This window comes from Parasteatoda tepidariorum, chromosome 10, assembly GCF_043381705.1.
Source record: "Parasteatoda tepidariorum isolate YZ-2023 chromosome 10, CAS_Ptep_4.0, whole genome shotgun sequence".
Taxonomy (NCBI): domain Eukaryota; kingdom Metazoa; phylum Arthropoda; class Arachnida; order Araneae; family Theridiidae; genus Parasteatoda; species Parasteatoda tepidariorum.
Genome location: NC_092213.1, coordinates 6,871,394 through 6,888,713, shown reverse-complemented (window position 1 = coordinate 6,888,713; position 17,320 = coordinate 6,871,394). Strand labels below are relative to the sequence as shown.

At 27.9% G+C, this 17,320-nt stretch overlaps 1 protein-coding gene and 3 non-coding genes across 5 annotated transcripts; 2 read left to right on the top strand and 2 right to left on the bottom strand.

Moving 5' to 3' along the window:
• The first annotated feature begins 1,113 nt into the window (after positions 1–1,113).
• LOC122270143 (acid-sensing ion channel 1-like) lies at positions 1,114–6,466 on the top strand. Of its 2 annotated transcripts, none has more exons than XM_043046424.2 (3): positions 1,114–1,202; positions 2,985–3,061; positions 5,250–6,466. In XM_043046424.2, the coding sequence occupies exons 1-3, from the start codon at positions 1,177–1,179 to the stop codon at positions 5,414–5,416; spliced, it is 270 nt and encodes an 89-aa protein (XP_042902358.1). In that variant the 5' UTR covers positions 1,114–1,176; the 3' UTR covers positions 5,417–6,466. The 2 variants fall into 2 exon arrangements, 1 of the variants encoding a protein (XP_042902358.1); XR_006225627.2 differs by lacking the exon at positions 1,114–1,202 and adding an exon at positions 2,378–2,807.
• A 4,179-nt stretch (positions 6,467–10,645) lies between these two features.
• TRNAN-GUU (transfer RNA asparagine (anticodon GUU)) lies at positions 10,646–10,719 on the bottom strand. Its single transcript has one exon. It is a non-coding gene; the product is annotated as a tRNA-Asn (tRNA).
• Positions 10,720–13,782: 3,063 nt separating this feature from the next.
• TRNAM-CAU (transfer RNA methionine (anticodon CAU)) lies at positions 13,783–13,873 on the top strand. The gene is given in 2 exon segments: positions 13,783–13,819; positions 13,838–13,873. It is a non-coding gene; the product is annotated as a tRNA-Met (tRNA).
• Positions 13,874–15,871: 1,998 nt separating this feature from the next.
• TRNAM-CAU (transfer RNA methionine (anticodon CAU)) lies at positions 15,872–15,962 on the bottom strand. The gene is given in 2 exon segments: positions 15,872–15,907; positions 15,926–15,962. It is a non-coding gene; the product is annotated as a tRNA-Met (tRNA).
• Positions 15,963–17,320: the final 1,358 nt, after the last annotated feature.

The following is a 17,320-nucleotide window of genomic DNA, read 5'->3' as shown; positions in this document are numbered from 1 at the left end:
GGCATTTTATGTTACATATCCATGCTACTGTGAATGACCGAATTTGGTTGCTTAGCGACATAGAATGGAATTTTATCTTGTTTGATGGGATGTTATAAAAATAAGACTATATTTAAATTAAATAAATGCTCATTTTAAATGGAAGTGTGGATGTTGATTAAATACCTCCTCCTTTGTGAATAGGTAATGCATCAAAACGATCGTGCGATCCTGAAGATATGTATTATTGCTTTATGCAGGAAATTCTTGTAAATGGTAAGTTCCATTATAAATTTTTAATTTTGTTATCAGCAATAAATACTCGAACTGTAATGTTTACAGTCAACAAACCGTTTCCCTTTTAGTCTTAATCAATTAATGATAACTAAAATGATACACAGCTAAACCAAGTTCGGATTCTGTTGATGGAGAGAAATTATCATTTCATGAAATTGTAATCGTTATTATAAAAAAAATTGTGTTTCCATTCACTTGCAATTGTAATCAAAGTTTAATTTTTACCTTCAAAAATTGTAATTGGAAACATAATTTGAATTTCAATCCTTCTGCAATTGTAATCGAATTTGGAAACAATATTTAATTTTTACCTTCAGCAATCGTAATTGGAAATAAAATTGGAATTTCCATCCAATGCTTATCGTAAGCAAAGGAAGTTCATTTCCTTATTTTTATAGTATGAATTCGGAAGTTAAGTTTCAAGTTTAAGTAAGCGTTAAGTTTTTTACGGTAATAAGCGCATTGAGAATGTGAATGAGTAATTGTTACCAGTATTTGCTCCCTAACCTAAATTATGGTTCTTTTGTGGGAGCAAGTATTCGGAACCAGGCTCTTGTAATCTAAAATGAATTCTTGTAACCTAATAGGATGAATTCTGAGCTCTTATAAAATGAATTCCAGGCTCTTGTAACCTTAGGATGAATTCCGGGCTCTATTAACCTTAGGGTGAATTCCGGGCTCTTGTAATCTAACAGGATGAATTCTGGGCTCTTATAACCTAACAGGGTAGTTTTATAAGGATAACAAATAAATCATCAATTTAATAAGTAAAATTCCAGCCATGAGATCAAAAGTTATTAAGAGTGCTAACTATATATTATTTTTCATTTAGTAAAGAATTATACGAGTTGGTGTAAGTTGCCCTGTATCGAATACAGTTTCGTTAGTAAAACGTCATACATGGGCTTAGGATACACAAATCACAGGTAAGTTTGGAAGTTTTTCTTTTGGGAATTTGTCGTAATTTAATATATACAGTCTACGTTCTTTAGTACGACATAAATTACGGCGACCCTTCTATAATAACGTTCGATACATAAGTCCCGTTTTCTGTTACCTAGAGGCAATGTTATCGTAACGCGAATTCGAAAATCATAACTAATTCGTCTTTTTTAATATAGCAGCTGAAATTTAATTTTAGTTTACCGCCCATTATACACCTCAAAAAGACGCTATATCCAGACTTTGATAAAATAAAAAACTTTCTGAACACAAAATTTTAAAAAAAATTTCTGCACGTATGAACTCTTGTTCAGTTTCAAACCTTTAATTGCCACCTCATTTTGGTGAAATTTGTTTGAATTTTTGTAAAAATGTTTAATTTTTATAGAACTCTGTTTCGATTCATTCCACTGAGTTCAGAAAAAAACCAAAAAAGCTGAAAATGGAAATCCAAAAACGTTATGGCAAAAACACTTCTAAATTATTGAAAATAATACTTGAAATTTGAGCAAGAAAAAGTGTATGCTGGAACCATTTATCCACAGAATGTTATGGACGTTTTAATAAAAATTATCGTTGCGGAATTTTTTTATTTGTTGGAATTGTGTGAATAAGAAATTCAATATGGTCAAATCACGCGAATACGAATTTCGACATTTCATTTAAAAAATCGCGTAAATACGAATCTCGGTGTTTAATTTTAAAATCGCGTGAATAGGAATCTTCATGTTTGATTTTAAAATCGCATGAATAGGAATCTCGATGTTTAATTACAAAATCGCGTGAATATAAATTCCAATGTATAATTTATTAAGTCACTTGAACAAAATCATAATAGTAGCTTTTTAATCGCGTGAATACGAAACGCGATATTCGATGTAAAATCGAAAAAACACAAAACACGATATGCTATCTAAAATCACGTAAATATAAATTTCGTGATTTTAAATCATGTGAATGCAATTTTGAATCGCGCAAAAATTAATTTTTTTTTTCATTTTTGTAATAGTAAAAAAATTGCACAATGGTGACAAATTTTCAGCAAAACGGCGTTTGCCCATATGATACAGATCAGAGAAGAATATCTCTATTGGAAATTTTAAAGTATGGGGGGGGGGGGAATGAGNGGGGGAATGAGCTCACGTAAATTTAGCACCATGCACGAAATACTAATAAATATTTCACAAATCATCCGAATACCTTGACAACAATTTTACTTTGGCCCTAGTTGGGCACAAAATTTTCTATATAACGGTTTGATAAGTACTTGCACCTGTTGGTCAATAGTGGAATGTCTAGATATTGGTCCTAGAATGGATTTTAAAATTGAGCAATAGCAGTTCTATATAGGGCGCCGATATTGGTTGAAAAGTGGTTGTAAAACACCGTGTGAAATGGGCAATTCTATGTAGAGCCGATAATGGATATAAAGTAGTATTTAGGTAAATCTAACAGTTCTATAAAAGGCCGATATTGTTTAAAAGTGGCTGCAAAACATCGGGTGAAATGGACAATTCTTCCCTCATTGTGTTTTCCTTAACTTACGACAGAGTATAACGCATAAATTGTTCAACTTCAACGTTGCTAAGGTAAATATTGTTGCTAGGGTAAAACCTTTGTCGTTTAATATATGCTAATTGCCTATTTTACAAACCCTAGCTTGTTATCATTAAATTAATCTTCGTTTTGTATTTTTCTGTAACAAAGTTCGTAAATTGTTGCAATGAAAGCCATTGCTTTAACATAAAAATGTTCTTCTTCTGCAGCCGAGTTGAAATAATGCACGATTCGAAGCAGTATACTTATCACGAGCACAGGAGGACGACATTTTCCAGCATTTTCAGTAAGTATCGAATTCATATTTGTACACCTCGATGGTTATCCCTAAAGACATTTTTGAAAAAATTGATAACATTCAGGTTAAGATTTTCTTTTATTCTCAATTGAGTACTTGCACTTCAAAAAGAAGAAGAACCCCCGTACCCACACATGTGACCTATGACGTTAGTGCCAACAAATATTTTTCAGCAAAATGGCACATTAAAGTTGAGCTAAGTTTTTCTACATAAGTTAGAATGTTAATTAACTTGAAGTTAATTAAATACATAGCCGTATCGCACATCGAATGAGTTGAAATATAATTCTTTCTCATCTACTTCTTTTACTTAACTGATATTTATTATTTGTTTATGTATTTTATAGTAACCGCGATATATTTTTGTTCTATGTACCTGGCAACTTTGATGCATAATTAGTTTGTTAAGTCTGATGTAAAAGTGAATACCAAGTTGTTAGAGTCTGCCAGACACTGGCAACTAACTGAAAATTTAAATTTTCAAGTATACTATGCATCCGTTTGTTCCGTTTTTCTTTAATTAATTCGTAAACTATGTTTTATGTAATTTTGGAGAAGCCATAGACGTGTATTAAAAAAAAAAACTTCTACATTTCATCGGAACTTTTAGTGGCGTCCTCTGGGAAAATTAATTGGAAAGAAAAAGGTTTACAAAGAATATATGAGTTCTAAAAATTGTACAATTAAAGTATTTTGAGCCTTCCATACTGATACCCATAACTTTGAGTCATATTTTTTAGAAAAATTTTAACTGTTTTAAATTAATTAGTCGTGATTAACTAACGCACATTTTAATAAACGTCTAACGAACTTTTAAACTAACAAAGTACCTAAGAAAGATCTAGACATCGTCCAGGAAAGAAGAAATCCTATCCTAAATCTAATGAAATATGTATCGTGGCGCCATCTCTTGTTTATAATTTAATTTAGCTCTATTTTAGAATTCTATTCAAATTTATGAACAGAAAAAAAATTTCAAAAAATTCAAAATACTTAGTAATACCTAGAACGTATTTACAAGTTTATAACTGCTTTCGTATTTAAGTATAAAATAGTTGTATTCAATAGTATAAAATAAAAGATCTTTGATTAAAGTTATTTTAGAAAGAATTGAAACTTAGAAAAAAATGCTAAACAAATCTTCAAAAATCAGCTTTACAAGAGAAAAAACATTATTTAGACTGTTACACTTTCATAGCAATTGAATCAAAATTTCAAACAGTAAATAGTTTATTTGATTTTATCGAAATTGTGATACATCTGTGAATAACAATAATGTAGTTTTGCGAGTAACAAAATTATGAAAAGAAAACAGTCTTCCTGTCCTTAATCTAAAGAATGCAACTCAGAAAAGAAAATATAACTTAATCGCTTTTAATAAAACATATAAATACTTGTGATTAACAATAATTTTACGAGTTACGAAATTATTCAAAGAAATAGTATTACTTATTAAAATTGTGTTGATAAACAGTGTGCAATTCAAAAAAAAAAAATGGTAAGATTAAAAATGGTTATTTGATTAGACCACTAAAATGGAGCCTCTTATGCGAAGATGTTTCTTGCAAATCAAATGCTATTAAGAATTTTTATAAGGAATGATATGCTACAAAAAATGATAAAGAATTTTTATTTTTTTGCTGTAGAAGAAAATCGTCTGCCAGTAACAATATTAATTATCCTTTTATCAGTTTCTTTAAATGCGAATAGTAAGACGTATATTTGTTAGGATTTCAAATAGAATTTTTATAAATTTTTTTTTACTCGTTAATTCAATAAGTTTTGATTTCCTCATTTCATACGATTTAAGAAAGCATGAAGAAGGCTGTGTAGCGTTATTTTAATTGTTGGCGATGTTGATATACGTTCACTTGGCATTCATTTGGCGTGCACTTAGATGCAAACAGGTATAAACAGCTATAAAGTATATATAATTCGCCATTTTGCACTCTTTGAGCAAAGAGGAGCAACAAGAAATTTCAAAGAAATCGATTATATAGTTCATAGAAATTGTTATTCAAAATTCTCTTCTTTTTTTTTGTCATTTAAAAATACATTGTTTGAGAAAATTTTACAATTTCTTTAATTTTTCAGAGTGAGTTTTACTCATTTTTTCCGACTGCACAGAGTTAATACAACATTAGTATATAATATTTCAATTCATTATTTTTTCCAGGTCAAATCGGAGGATCACTCGGTTTGTTTCTAGGAGCTAGCATCATCTCTGTTATAGAATTATCTATTTTCCTCATGCAATGGATTTGGTATAAATGTTGTCCAACAAGAACTGTGAAATCCTCACAATTGTATTCCACATCCAGCAAAAGAACAAAAAGCAACTAATTGAATATCAGAGATAAACTAATTGGATAGTGTGCAAAAAAGAAAAAAAAAAGAAAAGAAACCGACCACCCTGAATAACTTTAGATCTAGTGATCGGATTTTCATGTTCTAGGACTAAATCTTAATGGCTCGAGGGGTGTGACCTCAAATATACTAATTAATTAGTGCAGACGATATTTCAAGTTTCGAAATAAGGCAGAAAAATATAATTTCTCTGAATAAACAGAACCTATTTTCTTATGTATTCCGATTTGTGATCCCCAAAATATAAGGGGTAGCCGCAATCCTGGATCGAATCTTTAAAGATCTTATTTTAAAGATCTGACTTTTTTTAAATTCCAATTTCTCGGAACTTTTCAAGTGATTTTGCTGAAATTTTGTATTTTGTCTTCTTGGTTTTTTAAAATGATATGAAAAATTTTATATCTAACAATTCAAAATTTTTTCCACCATTTATAAATAAATAATAAATATTTAGTAAAAGTTATTTTTTGCATGAATTTAGTTTTTGATAAACGAATTTTATAATTGTCTGCAAAAATTTTTCGACTATCTTAATAAGTTCTCGAGATATAGCGAAATACGCAAAAAGTAAAATTAACAATAAGGGGGAACAAACTTTAGAGCGCTCTTCTGACCAAAATATTGGGATCATATTTCACTGTAAGTGTCAGAAATCCTGATCCGTCTAAAAACAAGTTCAGGTTATTCAGAGAAAGTATGTTCCTGTGTCTGATTTAACTTAAAATATCGTCTGCACTGATTAGATCAAAAGTTATTCAGGGTGGTCCGTTTCTCATTTTGTACACGGTACGATACTAATGACCTGTGAAACTGCTCGTACGTGTTACTGTTGTATTTAATTGTTAATAAATTTATTCAAAAATCATAGGAAATTTTTTTTAATGTTTGTTTAAAACCAATATTTCTTGTTTTTGAATTTACCATTTGTATTAAAAAGAGAAAGAAAAAAATCCTTTAAAATTATCCTAAAACACATCACTTTCAAAGAAAATTTTTTAAAAAGTTTGTTATTTGCAATTATTTAAATCTAAGAGAAATAGTTATTTACTATTGAAATTTCTCTTAATTTACAAAATCAATTATTGATACATTTTTGAATGTAAATGAAAAAATAAATAAATAAACAACTTTTTTTGTATTTTATATTATTATTGTACAAATATAATTCCGATAATCTAACATACTTTTTAGTAACTGTGAGACTGTCTTTATAATTAAAAAATACCAAAATATATGCTTTTGCTTGTAATTAAAGAATCAGAAGAAAATATTTACATAAAAGGGGCACCGGTGTCTCATCTGCGTTAAAAAATTAACAGACCAGAGTTGGAGCTTGGAGTCGAATACATTTTTTGTGTTAAATTCATTATTTTATTAGGGGCAGCACTAAGCATACGCCACACCGCCAAATGCGATAAAATCGTAAATTTGGCGAATAAAATTGAGTTTTGGTGAAAGTATTGGCGAAGTATTTTTTCCACTCGAAAGTAATACATATATTTAACTCGATACTCAAAATTACGTCAAAATGAACTTTTCTAAACAAATCCGTATTTTTTATTCGATTGCGTTTGGCGAAGACTTTTGATATTTAGCTAGTTCACTGAATAATAATTAGAAATCTTCAGCGCGAAAAATCTTTTGAAATTTTAACTTAATTATTTATAATTTTATTTTATTATTTATGATTATATTTATTTATAATTTTAAAAAATATATATTTCAGGGTAAAACTTCATTGTTTTGGTTAATACAAACTAATCTATTTAGTTCCGTTTATTATTTGTTTTGTTTTTGTTATCATATACGATTGGGAATATAAAATTTGTTTCGATTTTGAAATGAATCAAAACCATTATTCCCCCATACCTTGAAATGGGTAAGATTTCATGATGCACAGAATAGAAACGATTAAAAAAATAATAATAATACGTCTGAACTTCTCTTTGCCCTATCAAATAATAACAATTATCTGAAATACAAAGCAGCAGTATACAGTAATGTAAACAAAAGCAATGTATCATCATCCTCGGCATGGCAGAGATAAATGATCATTACATCCGGTGATTTGCCCAGTCAACAACCACCCAAGAATCAAAACATTTTATTTCCTGAGAAGACTCTCTTCCTGCAAATAAGAAAGACGCCATCTTTTATCAATCCATTCATCATACAGCTCTTTATTCTTGGTAGTTATGCCAATTTCACTGTGCGTAATTGATAGTTAAAACAGAAAAAGCGAAAACTTTTAGTCTTTTTTGGTTTCTGATATTAACACACACAGTGGATTATTTTAATAATAAAATTTTCAAGGGAGAAAAAAAAAAGAATTGGGAAAATTATTTTTTACGTTTAAATAGCATTAAAATAAAATCAACAAAGCTTGTATTATTATTACCACTTTCATATTTACACAAAATTATTTGTTGTTGTTGTTTCTAATGTCACTTGCCAATGACAGCAAGCCTGCGGGGTGAAGCCAAGTGAATTAAAGGCAGAGGGTGCGTTTCTTGTTCTTCAGTGGCACCATCTATGGCCACGAATACGACTTCAACCACACACACGTCACAGCCTGTTTATAGGGTGGGCCCATTCTTACATCCATTTATTCACAAACCGTAATTTTGAAATGAAACAGAGAACAATAAATCCAATTTAGTAACCCCAGAGGTATAATTTGATATGAGATTATGGAGGATTTCGTGACCCAGTCGCCGTTTACTAAACGGAGAGTCAGTCGTGGATCGAACTCACGACTTCTTGGGTGCAAGCCCAATGCCCTACCAAAAACGCTCAATCTATCGGGGTCAATAAGTCCTCCAAGTTCCCATAACAAATCAAAACCTCTGGAGGTACTGGATCGGAAATTGATCGTTCAGGTCAAAATTATGATTTGTGGATGGATAGATAGTATATGAATGTGTCCTCCCTGTAAAATGGGATGTGACGTATATATGCTGTCTCTGAACCATATTCAGCTTGTGCGACGTAAATTAAAAAAGTACCAAGTAAACACATAAATGAACTTGGATCTAAGGTATATGATGTATTTTACCAACTTTTGGCTACGTGTAAATTTACTTTTAAAAACCTTTATAATAATAATTACCATTTGAGACAAAAACACGCGGTACTTTAGATTCTTTAATATTTCTACCGATTAAATTATACCAATGCATTTCTGCAGTCAGCATTTATGAAAAGTAGTTAAGTATTGTACAGTGCGCAAAAACATAACCCCCTGAATAACTTTTGATTTAATGATCGGGTTTTCACGTACTAGAACTCAATCTTAATGGTTTGAGGGGATGATCTCAAATACGATAATTAATAAATGCAGACGATATTTTAAGTTTCGAAATCAGACACAAAAATGTACTTTCTCTGAATAAATATACAATTTTATCGACGGATTCGAATTTCTGGCCCCCAAAATATAGGGGGTAGCCGCAATCTGGGAAAGATAGTTTGGTCAGGAAAACGCTCCTAAATTTGGACCCCTTCATGTTAATTTTACTTTTTGCGTATTTTGCTATAACTCAATAACTTTTTAAGCGAATTGAAAAAAATTTTGCCCATAATTATTAAATTCGTTTACCCAAAGATAATTCCGTGTAAAAAATAATTTTTAGTAAATATTTATTATTCTTTATTATTTTATTTAATAATTGGCGAAAACATTTTCAAATGTAAGTTATACAATTTTTGTACCATTTTAAAGAATGTAATTTTACAAGTCAAAATCGGTCGAATGGTTCCAGGTAAATCGAATTTTAAGTATACGACTTGTTTGAAATTCAGTTTCTCAGGAGCTATTCGACCGATTTCGCTCAAATTTTGTATTTTTGCCATGTAAAATTACATTCTTTAAAATGAAGCAAAAATTTTATACCTTAACAATTTAAAATTGCTTCGACCACTCTTAAATAATGTAATAAAAAATCATAAATAGTTACTAAAAGTTCTGTTTTGTATAGAATGATCTTTGAATAAACGATAACGATTTTATAATTGTGTGCTAAAGTTTTTCAATTTTCAATTAGCTTAAACGTTTATAAAGTACTTAAAAGATAGCGAAATACGCAAGGCGCCGTTTTCAAATAGGCAGCGCTGTTTTTAGATAGGCTAAACTTGACCTAACAGTCATGAGTAACAGTTGAAAACTCACAACAGTTATAAAAATAGCATATTATTTGCAAAAGAATATTATTTCATATAATGACTGAGCCTTCGGGAAACAGCCTTAAAAAATAAATGACAAAGTATACAAAAATTGAAAAATCAGTCGATTCAGACAGTATTGTGAAAGTCAGTCGAAATAGTCTCTTTCAGTAAATTGCGATTAACAAAAATATGAAATAGAATACTTTTATAAATCAATTCAATTTAGCTAATCTTACGGAAGGCATTCATTAATTTTGAGTCCATTGCTTTTTTTAAATAAAATATTGCAAAGGTTTTTATTCCAAAAACTTTAATTTAATAAACATTAAATACTTGTTACAAACTCTATTTTAAAAATATTAAAAAAAATAACAAAGCTTAATAAAATTTACACTCTTTAAAAAAGGTGAATAAATTGAAGTGATTTCCATTATTTATTAAACAAACCTTTAAGATTTTAGAAGCATCTGTAGTTAGGAGTACTTTTATAAAAAGCTAACTATTTACAGCTGATTAAAGTATGTATGATGATCACTAAAATATTTGCCTAATTCAGTAATATTCAACAAGCAATTTTTACTAATTATTTTAATTTTCTATATTAGATTTCCATATTGTAATCGGAAAATTATTTTAAAAGAAGTTATGAAAACTTTCTTTTCCTTGAAAAAGCCGACTTATTTTTATAAGTCAGGCAAAATGTGAATTAACATCAAAATTAAAAATGTGAAATAGATGAATTTTTACTATTGTAATTATACATATCAAAATCTTTGCTGAATACAAAGTTTAAAAGTTAGGCTAATTTTTTTCGGACACTGAGAAAAACTGATCTGATGGACTTAAAAGATAAAAAATTACAATATCATTCTAACGAATACTTAAAACGTGCTGCCATTGATAATATTTAAAATTCCCAGCAAAAAAAAAATTAAAAATATTTGTGATTAGCGGAAAAAAAGTAGTTCTTTTAAAGCAACACAAGAATGGACAATGAAGATTAATGCAAGCTCTCTCAGTAAAAAGCAGAAAAAAAAAGCTCGCCCCCGGGTGGGCTCGAACCACCAACCTTTCGGTTAACAGCCGAACGCGCTAGCCGATTGCGCCACGGAGGCTCGATATTCAGAAATAATATTTTTCTTATTAATTAAAATATCGCATTTGAATATATTTTACTTTTCTTTTATAAATTTTTTTTTATTTAAATTATTGACTGAATATTTTTTTTTGTCATTTCAAATTTCATTAAAAAAAATACGATTGAAACTGACCTTGACACTTTGTTAGAAAATCCTAGACAGAAACTTAAATTTTATGCAGAAAAGTAAAATAGTGCATTCAATGTTACTCGTATTCTACTGTTGAATATATTTTTGTTAAATTACTTTTAATTAGCTAATTGAATAAATATTACTATTTCTAAATTCAAAAATCACGTTACAGAAAAAAAGCATGATTAAAATTAGCTTTGTTACTACGCTGTTTTACAAATCGAAAGCCGTATAAAAATAAATTTTATAAAACATAATTAACTTTACACTCACAAACAACTGTTTAATGCTTCATTTTAAAAAAAAAATGTAAGACATACGTACTTAAATTATGATCTTATAAACTGATGTGATGTTTATGATTAAATGTTATGCACTCAGCTTTCAATCGATAAGAGTTCATGTAATTTTCAGGATATGCGAAGCTCATCATAGTTTTGTAAATAAAAATAAATAATTAAATAAGATGACAATTTTCCCCGAAAAACATGTAAATAATTAAAAGTTTACATAGCTCAATTAATTAAACTATTTAAACAAGAAAAGTATTTTTGATCTATCTTAAATTGTGTATTGAATACAATTTTCTTTTGAAATGGTAAAGCTTCATATTTCTATGATATTTCATTAAAAAATAAATAAAGAAAGGACAATACTGATAAAATTGAAATCTAAACGGAAACAAACTTTTCATTTTTTTTTTCTTTTAATTTCACTTTTAATAAATAAAAAAACCATTTGCAAAAAATAGATGGCGGCATCATCAGTCCACATTCAAGTTACTTTCTAAAGAACGATCTCGCATATTACAGGGACTGCTAGTCCGTTAAAAATAACTATCAAAATAAGATTATAAATCGTGAAAATTGTGTGAAATATTATTAAAATAAAAATATTTTTAACGTATTTACCAAAAACTAAATAAAATTCATTTGAATAAATTTCAAAAGAAAAAAAAATATACAAAAAATAAAAGTAAATAATTTTTACAGGATAAGAATAATTTTAGGATCGGTAATGAGACAAAACAAATACAAAAACAAAATGTGCACTAATCAGAAACTAAAAATACTGTCTCTATTGATTAGTTAGACATTTTACATTGAATCAGCTTTAACCCATCAATAACAATTCATTTATTAAATTCTAATTTAATTTGTACTTAAATAAATCAAGCAACTAATGTATAAAATTATCAGTAACTCAAAACGATACTTTGTTAGGAAGTATTGACGCATAGTAAGTTGAAAATTAATAGAATGCGTTTCTTTTCTTGCAAACTAAATTATAAAGTTCATATTATCTTGATTAACATTTTAAGTTTTTGTTTAGGACTAAATTAAGGGCTATCAAAGCTATAGTGCATGATTATTATTTATATATCTAAATAGTGCGTTACTATTTAAAACTTTAAAAAATACAGACGATAGTCACAAATCACTGTAAGAAGATTCGATTCTCAAATTTTTATCATTCAAAGAGTAATTTACATTGACTGCAATTTAGATATATTCGTTATTTCTTGCAAGCGGAAAAAAATTACTAATTAAAGTTTTATTTAGAATTTACTTGCTCCCAAAGATTCGAATTCTCTGTTCTAGAATAGAAAAATCATAACTGTTTTTATTCAAGCTCAATATTTTCACGAATTTGTAAAGACTAAGTCCTAATTTGTCAATTAAAGCGAATGAAGAATAATTAGTTTAAATAAGAAAAAAAAATCAAATATTCTAAATAACTCTAAGCAGAAAAAGTTTTTTTTATTTACATATACAAAATACATATTCGAAATTTTTTTTAAAATATTTGCATTTAAATAAGTGTAAAACTATATCAGTGTAATTGAAATATGTTTGTTAAATAGCGAATTATTTTACATACATTTAACGGAAAGTTACAATAAAATATTTTAACATCTTTTTCATCCATATTTAGCCTTTCTTTTTATCAATTAGTCTATTCTAAACATAATAATAATACCATCAAATAATAATTTACATGCATTACATTCTATCATTATTGCCTTGCATAACTCCTTCAATATCAATAAAATCAGATTTCAAAAAAATGAGAAGCTAAATAATATTTTTATGAATTATCCTAAATAAAATATGTTTTTTACTTAAATCAGTAATATTTAAAAAATATAAATAAATAAAACAATTAATTTAAACCCTGTTTTAAATAATAGTCTACGCTAATTTCAAAAGAAACAAAATAAATAAATAAAAAGATAATGTGAGCAGTAATAACAACAACACGTTCTTTAAACGTTGAGTGAGCTTACCCATGGAAAAAGTACCCACAAAAAATTTATCATATACATTAATAAAAATAAGCTAAAAAAGAAGAAATGGGAAGAGCGCTAACCTGCTATTTATATCATAAAACCTAAAGTAATTTATTTTTTATTTTATCTACAAGTTGATGTGCATAATTAGTAATTTTATTAGCAATAATGTCAATATTTTCATTGTATTTTCAGTTATATTTCATTATTTTAGCTGCGTTTTGGTATTCTATTAAAATAAATACAACTCATTTGTCCGATATCGAAAAATTATCCGTGTCATTTTTAACAGGAAATCGAGATCTTAGTAAAAATAATGAAAAATATCAGAAAATATTGCTAATGAAAACGTAAATTGTGCATTTCTGTATTTAAATAAATAAAAAAAAACTGATGTGAATTTTCAAAAACTTATATTTTATATTTCGTCCTACAAGAATATTTTATTAGTTCTATTCCTTTTAATCGCTTATAGCTATTTTGTTTATTTTCAACTGAAATCAAGCGGTATTTTTTGTCTAACTAGTAATAAAAAATTTTATCTCGTTAAATTTTCCTCGCAGGGCAATAGAAATTTGAAATAGGATACTCATTATTGCTTTCTTCTTCATGAACAAGCCTCGGTAGCGCAGTAGGCAGCGCGTCAGTCTCATAATCAACTCAAACTGAGTTATCTGAAGGTCGTGAGTTCGATCCTCACCCGGGGCAGTTTCTTTTTATTTCGAAGTTTTCGAATTTCTTTTTGCTTTCCATTTCATTTATTAAACTTTGCTCTCGTTACTATTTTTACCTAACACAGAGAATGAATTACACCTTCGAAATGCATGCTGATAATTTGATTCTTCACTCAATATTATCGCCATTTAATATTTTTCTTTTTTTTTTAAATAAACCACGCGTCGCTATGGAAGTGAGTCTCACTAAATAAGAGAATCGAGTGAATGGTCGAATCATTAACGGTGTGTAAATAAAAAGGCGAATCAGTTAGTCAATAAATAAAGTTTATAAATTAATTATTTGTTGTATAACAATCACTATTTACACTTATTCACTTTTTTTTTTAATTTCTAGATTTTTTCAGCATTACAATACCAGTTGGCAGCGTTTGCAATACATCCTCTGACTCATATATAACGCATATTTTGTACAAGGCTGCATACCTGTACTTTTAATGCTTCATTNAAAAAAAAAAAAAAAAAAAAAAAGACTGTTATAATTCATTTAGTTTCAAGGTATAGTCCCAGTGGCAGAATATTTTTCAGCTATCTGCGACAAAATTCTCTAGCACTAATATCTTTCTACAAGATATTTTTAATAATAACCAACATGTACGTTACTAATTTAAAATAACATAAGTGCTGTGTTTACAAAAAAAAAATGCAAAAAAAAACTATATGTTTTTAAATTGAACATGTAATAATTTTTTTATTCTAATATTAAGGGTGATATTCTCGAATTTCATTTGGATGGGTGGTCGCACGAATTATTTCCTTCTTCGCATTTTATAAATAATCATCACAATAAAAAAAAATTTTAAAAAATTAAAAATCATGACACCCTGAGTAGTAATTGCCGAAATAAAGATCGACGATGAAATCAAGCGAATTGGACGCCTAAAATGTGTGTTTCGTTTGGAAGTTAGCTTGTTGTAACAAATAATATCGTATAAAAAATATCGGGTTTAAATACTATGCAGAAATCAATAGCAATAACTGCCAAAAATTTGATAGAATTATTACCTTAAAAAGTAAATACCCTCAAATGCACGATTCGAATTTTGCATATTGTTTGAAGTAATATAACGGGATATTTAAAATTCACGTGAAATTCAATAACCGCCGAAAATACAATTAAAACATTACATCGATTTATGATTCTATCAGCCTAAATTGAGCGTGTCAAAAAAGTGATTATCTGAATGCGTGATTCAAATATTAAATTTCTGTAGAAAAGAAAAATAAATTTCTTTTACTTTTCAAAAGAAAAATCTTTCTGCAAGAACTGTGTAACGTTCTGCGACAATGTCGCCCTATCACTGTGATGTTACCACGTGGGGTATAGTGATGATTTTAATTTTTACAAATAAACGTAATCTTTCGGACGTGGATAAAATTGTAAGCAAAAAATACAAGATCAGCATTTTTTTGTGGCCAATCTAAGTCTTTAAACAACATTTTGAAATAAGCCAGGAGACACATTAAGGAATTCAAATAATTTATGACTAAACAAATAAAGCATAAAATCTAAAGTATTTTTAACTTTATAAAATAAAATATAGAAAAAACTGCTCGATTTAAATTTTAAATTTTTTAGTATTACTCTATTCTTGTAATTAGAATGTTTTCGGAATTTTTTTTAATTTTTTTTTTTTTTTTTTTTAATTAAAACTTACAAGAAACATTTTCTGGAATATCGGCCTATTTCGAGTTTCAAAATTAGGAATTCAGTAATTTTCTAATTTAATTAAATTATTAAAATGGATCAATTTAATTTCATTTAATCATTAAAATGGATGAAATTGAAATAGTTTTGATGCAATCTCAAAAAAAAATTTGTGAATTTTCTTTCATTTAATTTTGATCTATATTATCAGCATAAATTATTAAGGTAAAATTTGCTCATTGTTTTTTGGTAAAATAGTAACAAGAGCAAAGTTATTTGTAAATAAATAAGAAATTTGATAACCTAAGGGGAAAAAAAAGAAACTGCCCCGGGTGAGGATCGAACTCACGACCTTCAGATAACTCAGATTGAGTTGATTATGAGACTGACGCGCTGCCTACTGCGCTACCGAGGCTTGCAGAGTTGTAGGGTATTAATTTAAATATCTGATGAAAGGAAATTGAACATAAAAAATAATTATTACAATGTAACATTCATTCTATTAAAATAAATCAGCATCTTAAATGATTATTTTTAAACAACAATATTATTTTTTCTTATTTTTTATTTTAATTCTAACCAAAAAGTGAAGAAAAATATTTATTATTCGCCCAACAAAATAACAAAAGCATCGAAAATTTAAATTTCGAAACATTTTTAAATTAGAAAATTCACCCAAATGTTATCATAATTTCAAATTCTGCAAATGCACTTTAAGGTAAAACTACTTCAATATTTCGGTATATTTTTTAAATGAAAATTTTGATTTAATTGTTCATTTAAAAAAAAGTTTTAAATTCATTGTTTTTTTTGTTTTTTTTTTTTTAAAAAGAAAAGTGATATTTTATTACTCCTATAATGCTAAAGAAAATTTAACTTTTTATTTATCAATATATGAATTAAAAATTGAAATTATTGCGGTCCTGAAAGCCTATTTTTTCGCCCCAAGGCCCAGACCAGTATAATATACACGTTCGTGGAAAATTTGTCACCATCACTTTAAAAAATTTTTACTGGTACTTAAAAAGAAGGGGGGGTGGGGGAATCATCTTCTTCAAAGAAAATTTGTCTTCGAATTCCGGGAATTCACTTTTACTCTTTTTTCCTACGAATGTAAACGCGATTTAAAATTACATTGATATGATTTAAAATCACACATCGTGATTTTATTTTCGCGATTCAAAATCACGCATCGTGTTTCTGTTTTCAGGTTTTTTTTTAATCAAATGATTTTAAAAATCACACATCGAGATTCATTTTAACGTGATTTTTAAATCAAACATCGAGATTTATATTCACGTGATTTTGAAAACTAAACAGCGTGATTCATATTCAAGCGATTTCGAAAATTAAACATTGATATTCGTATTCACGTGATTTTAAAAAGCAAACATTGAGATTCTTATTCACTCGATTTTTAAATCAAATACCGAGATTCGTATTCAAGCGATTTTAAAATCAAACATCCGAGATTCTTATTAACGCGATTTTTAAATGTAAAATTTCGAGATAAGTATTCGCGTGATTTAAAAATCACATGTTGTGATACATAATAAAACCTCGCAACGATATTTTGTTGATAAATGTTTTCTACATGTACACTTTTTACTAGCTCAAATTTCAGATATTTTTTCCATTATTTAAAAAAGTGTTTTCGTAAATGTCATTTTCAGATTTCAATTTTAAGCTTTTTTGGATTTTTTTCTACAACTCATCCTTGTGGTATGAATAAAAATAAAGTTCTATAAAAATTAAACATTTTCAAAAAAATTC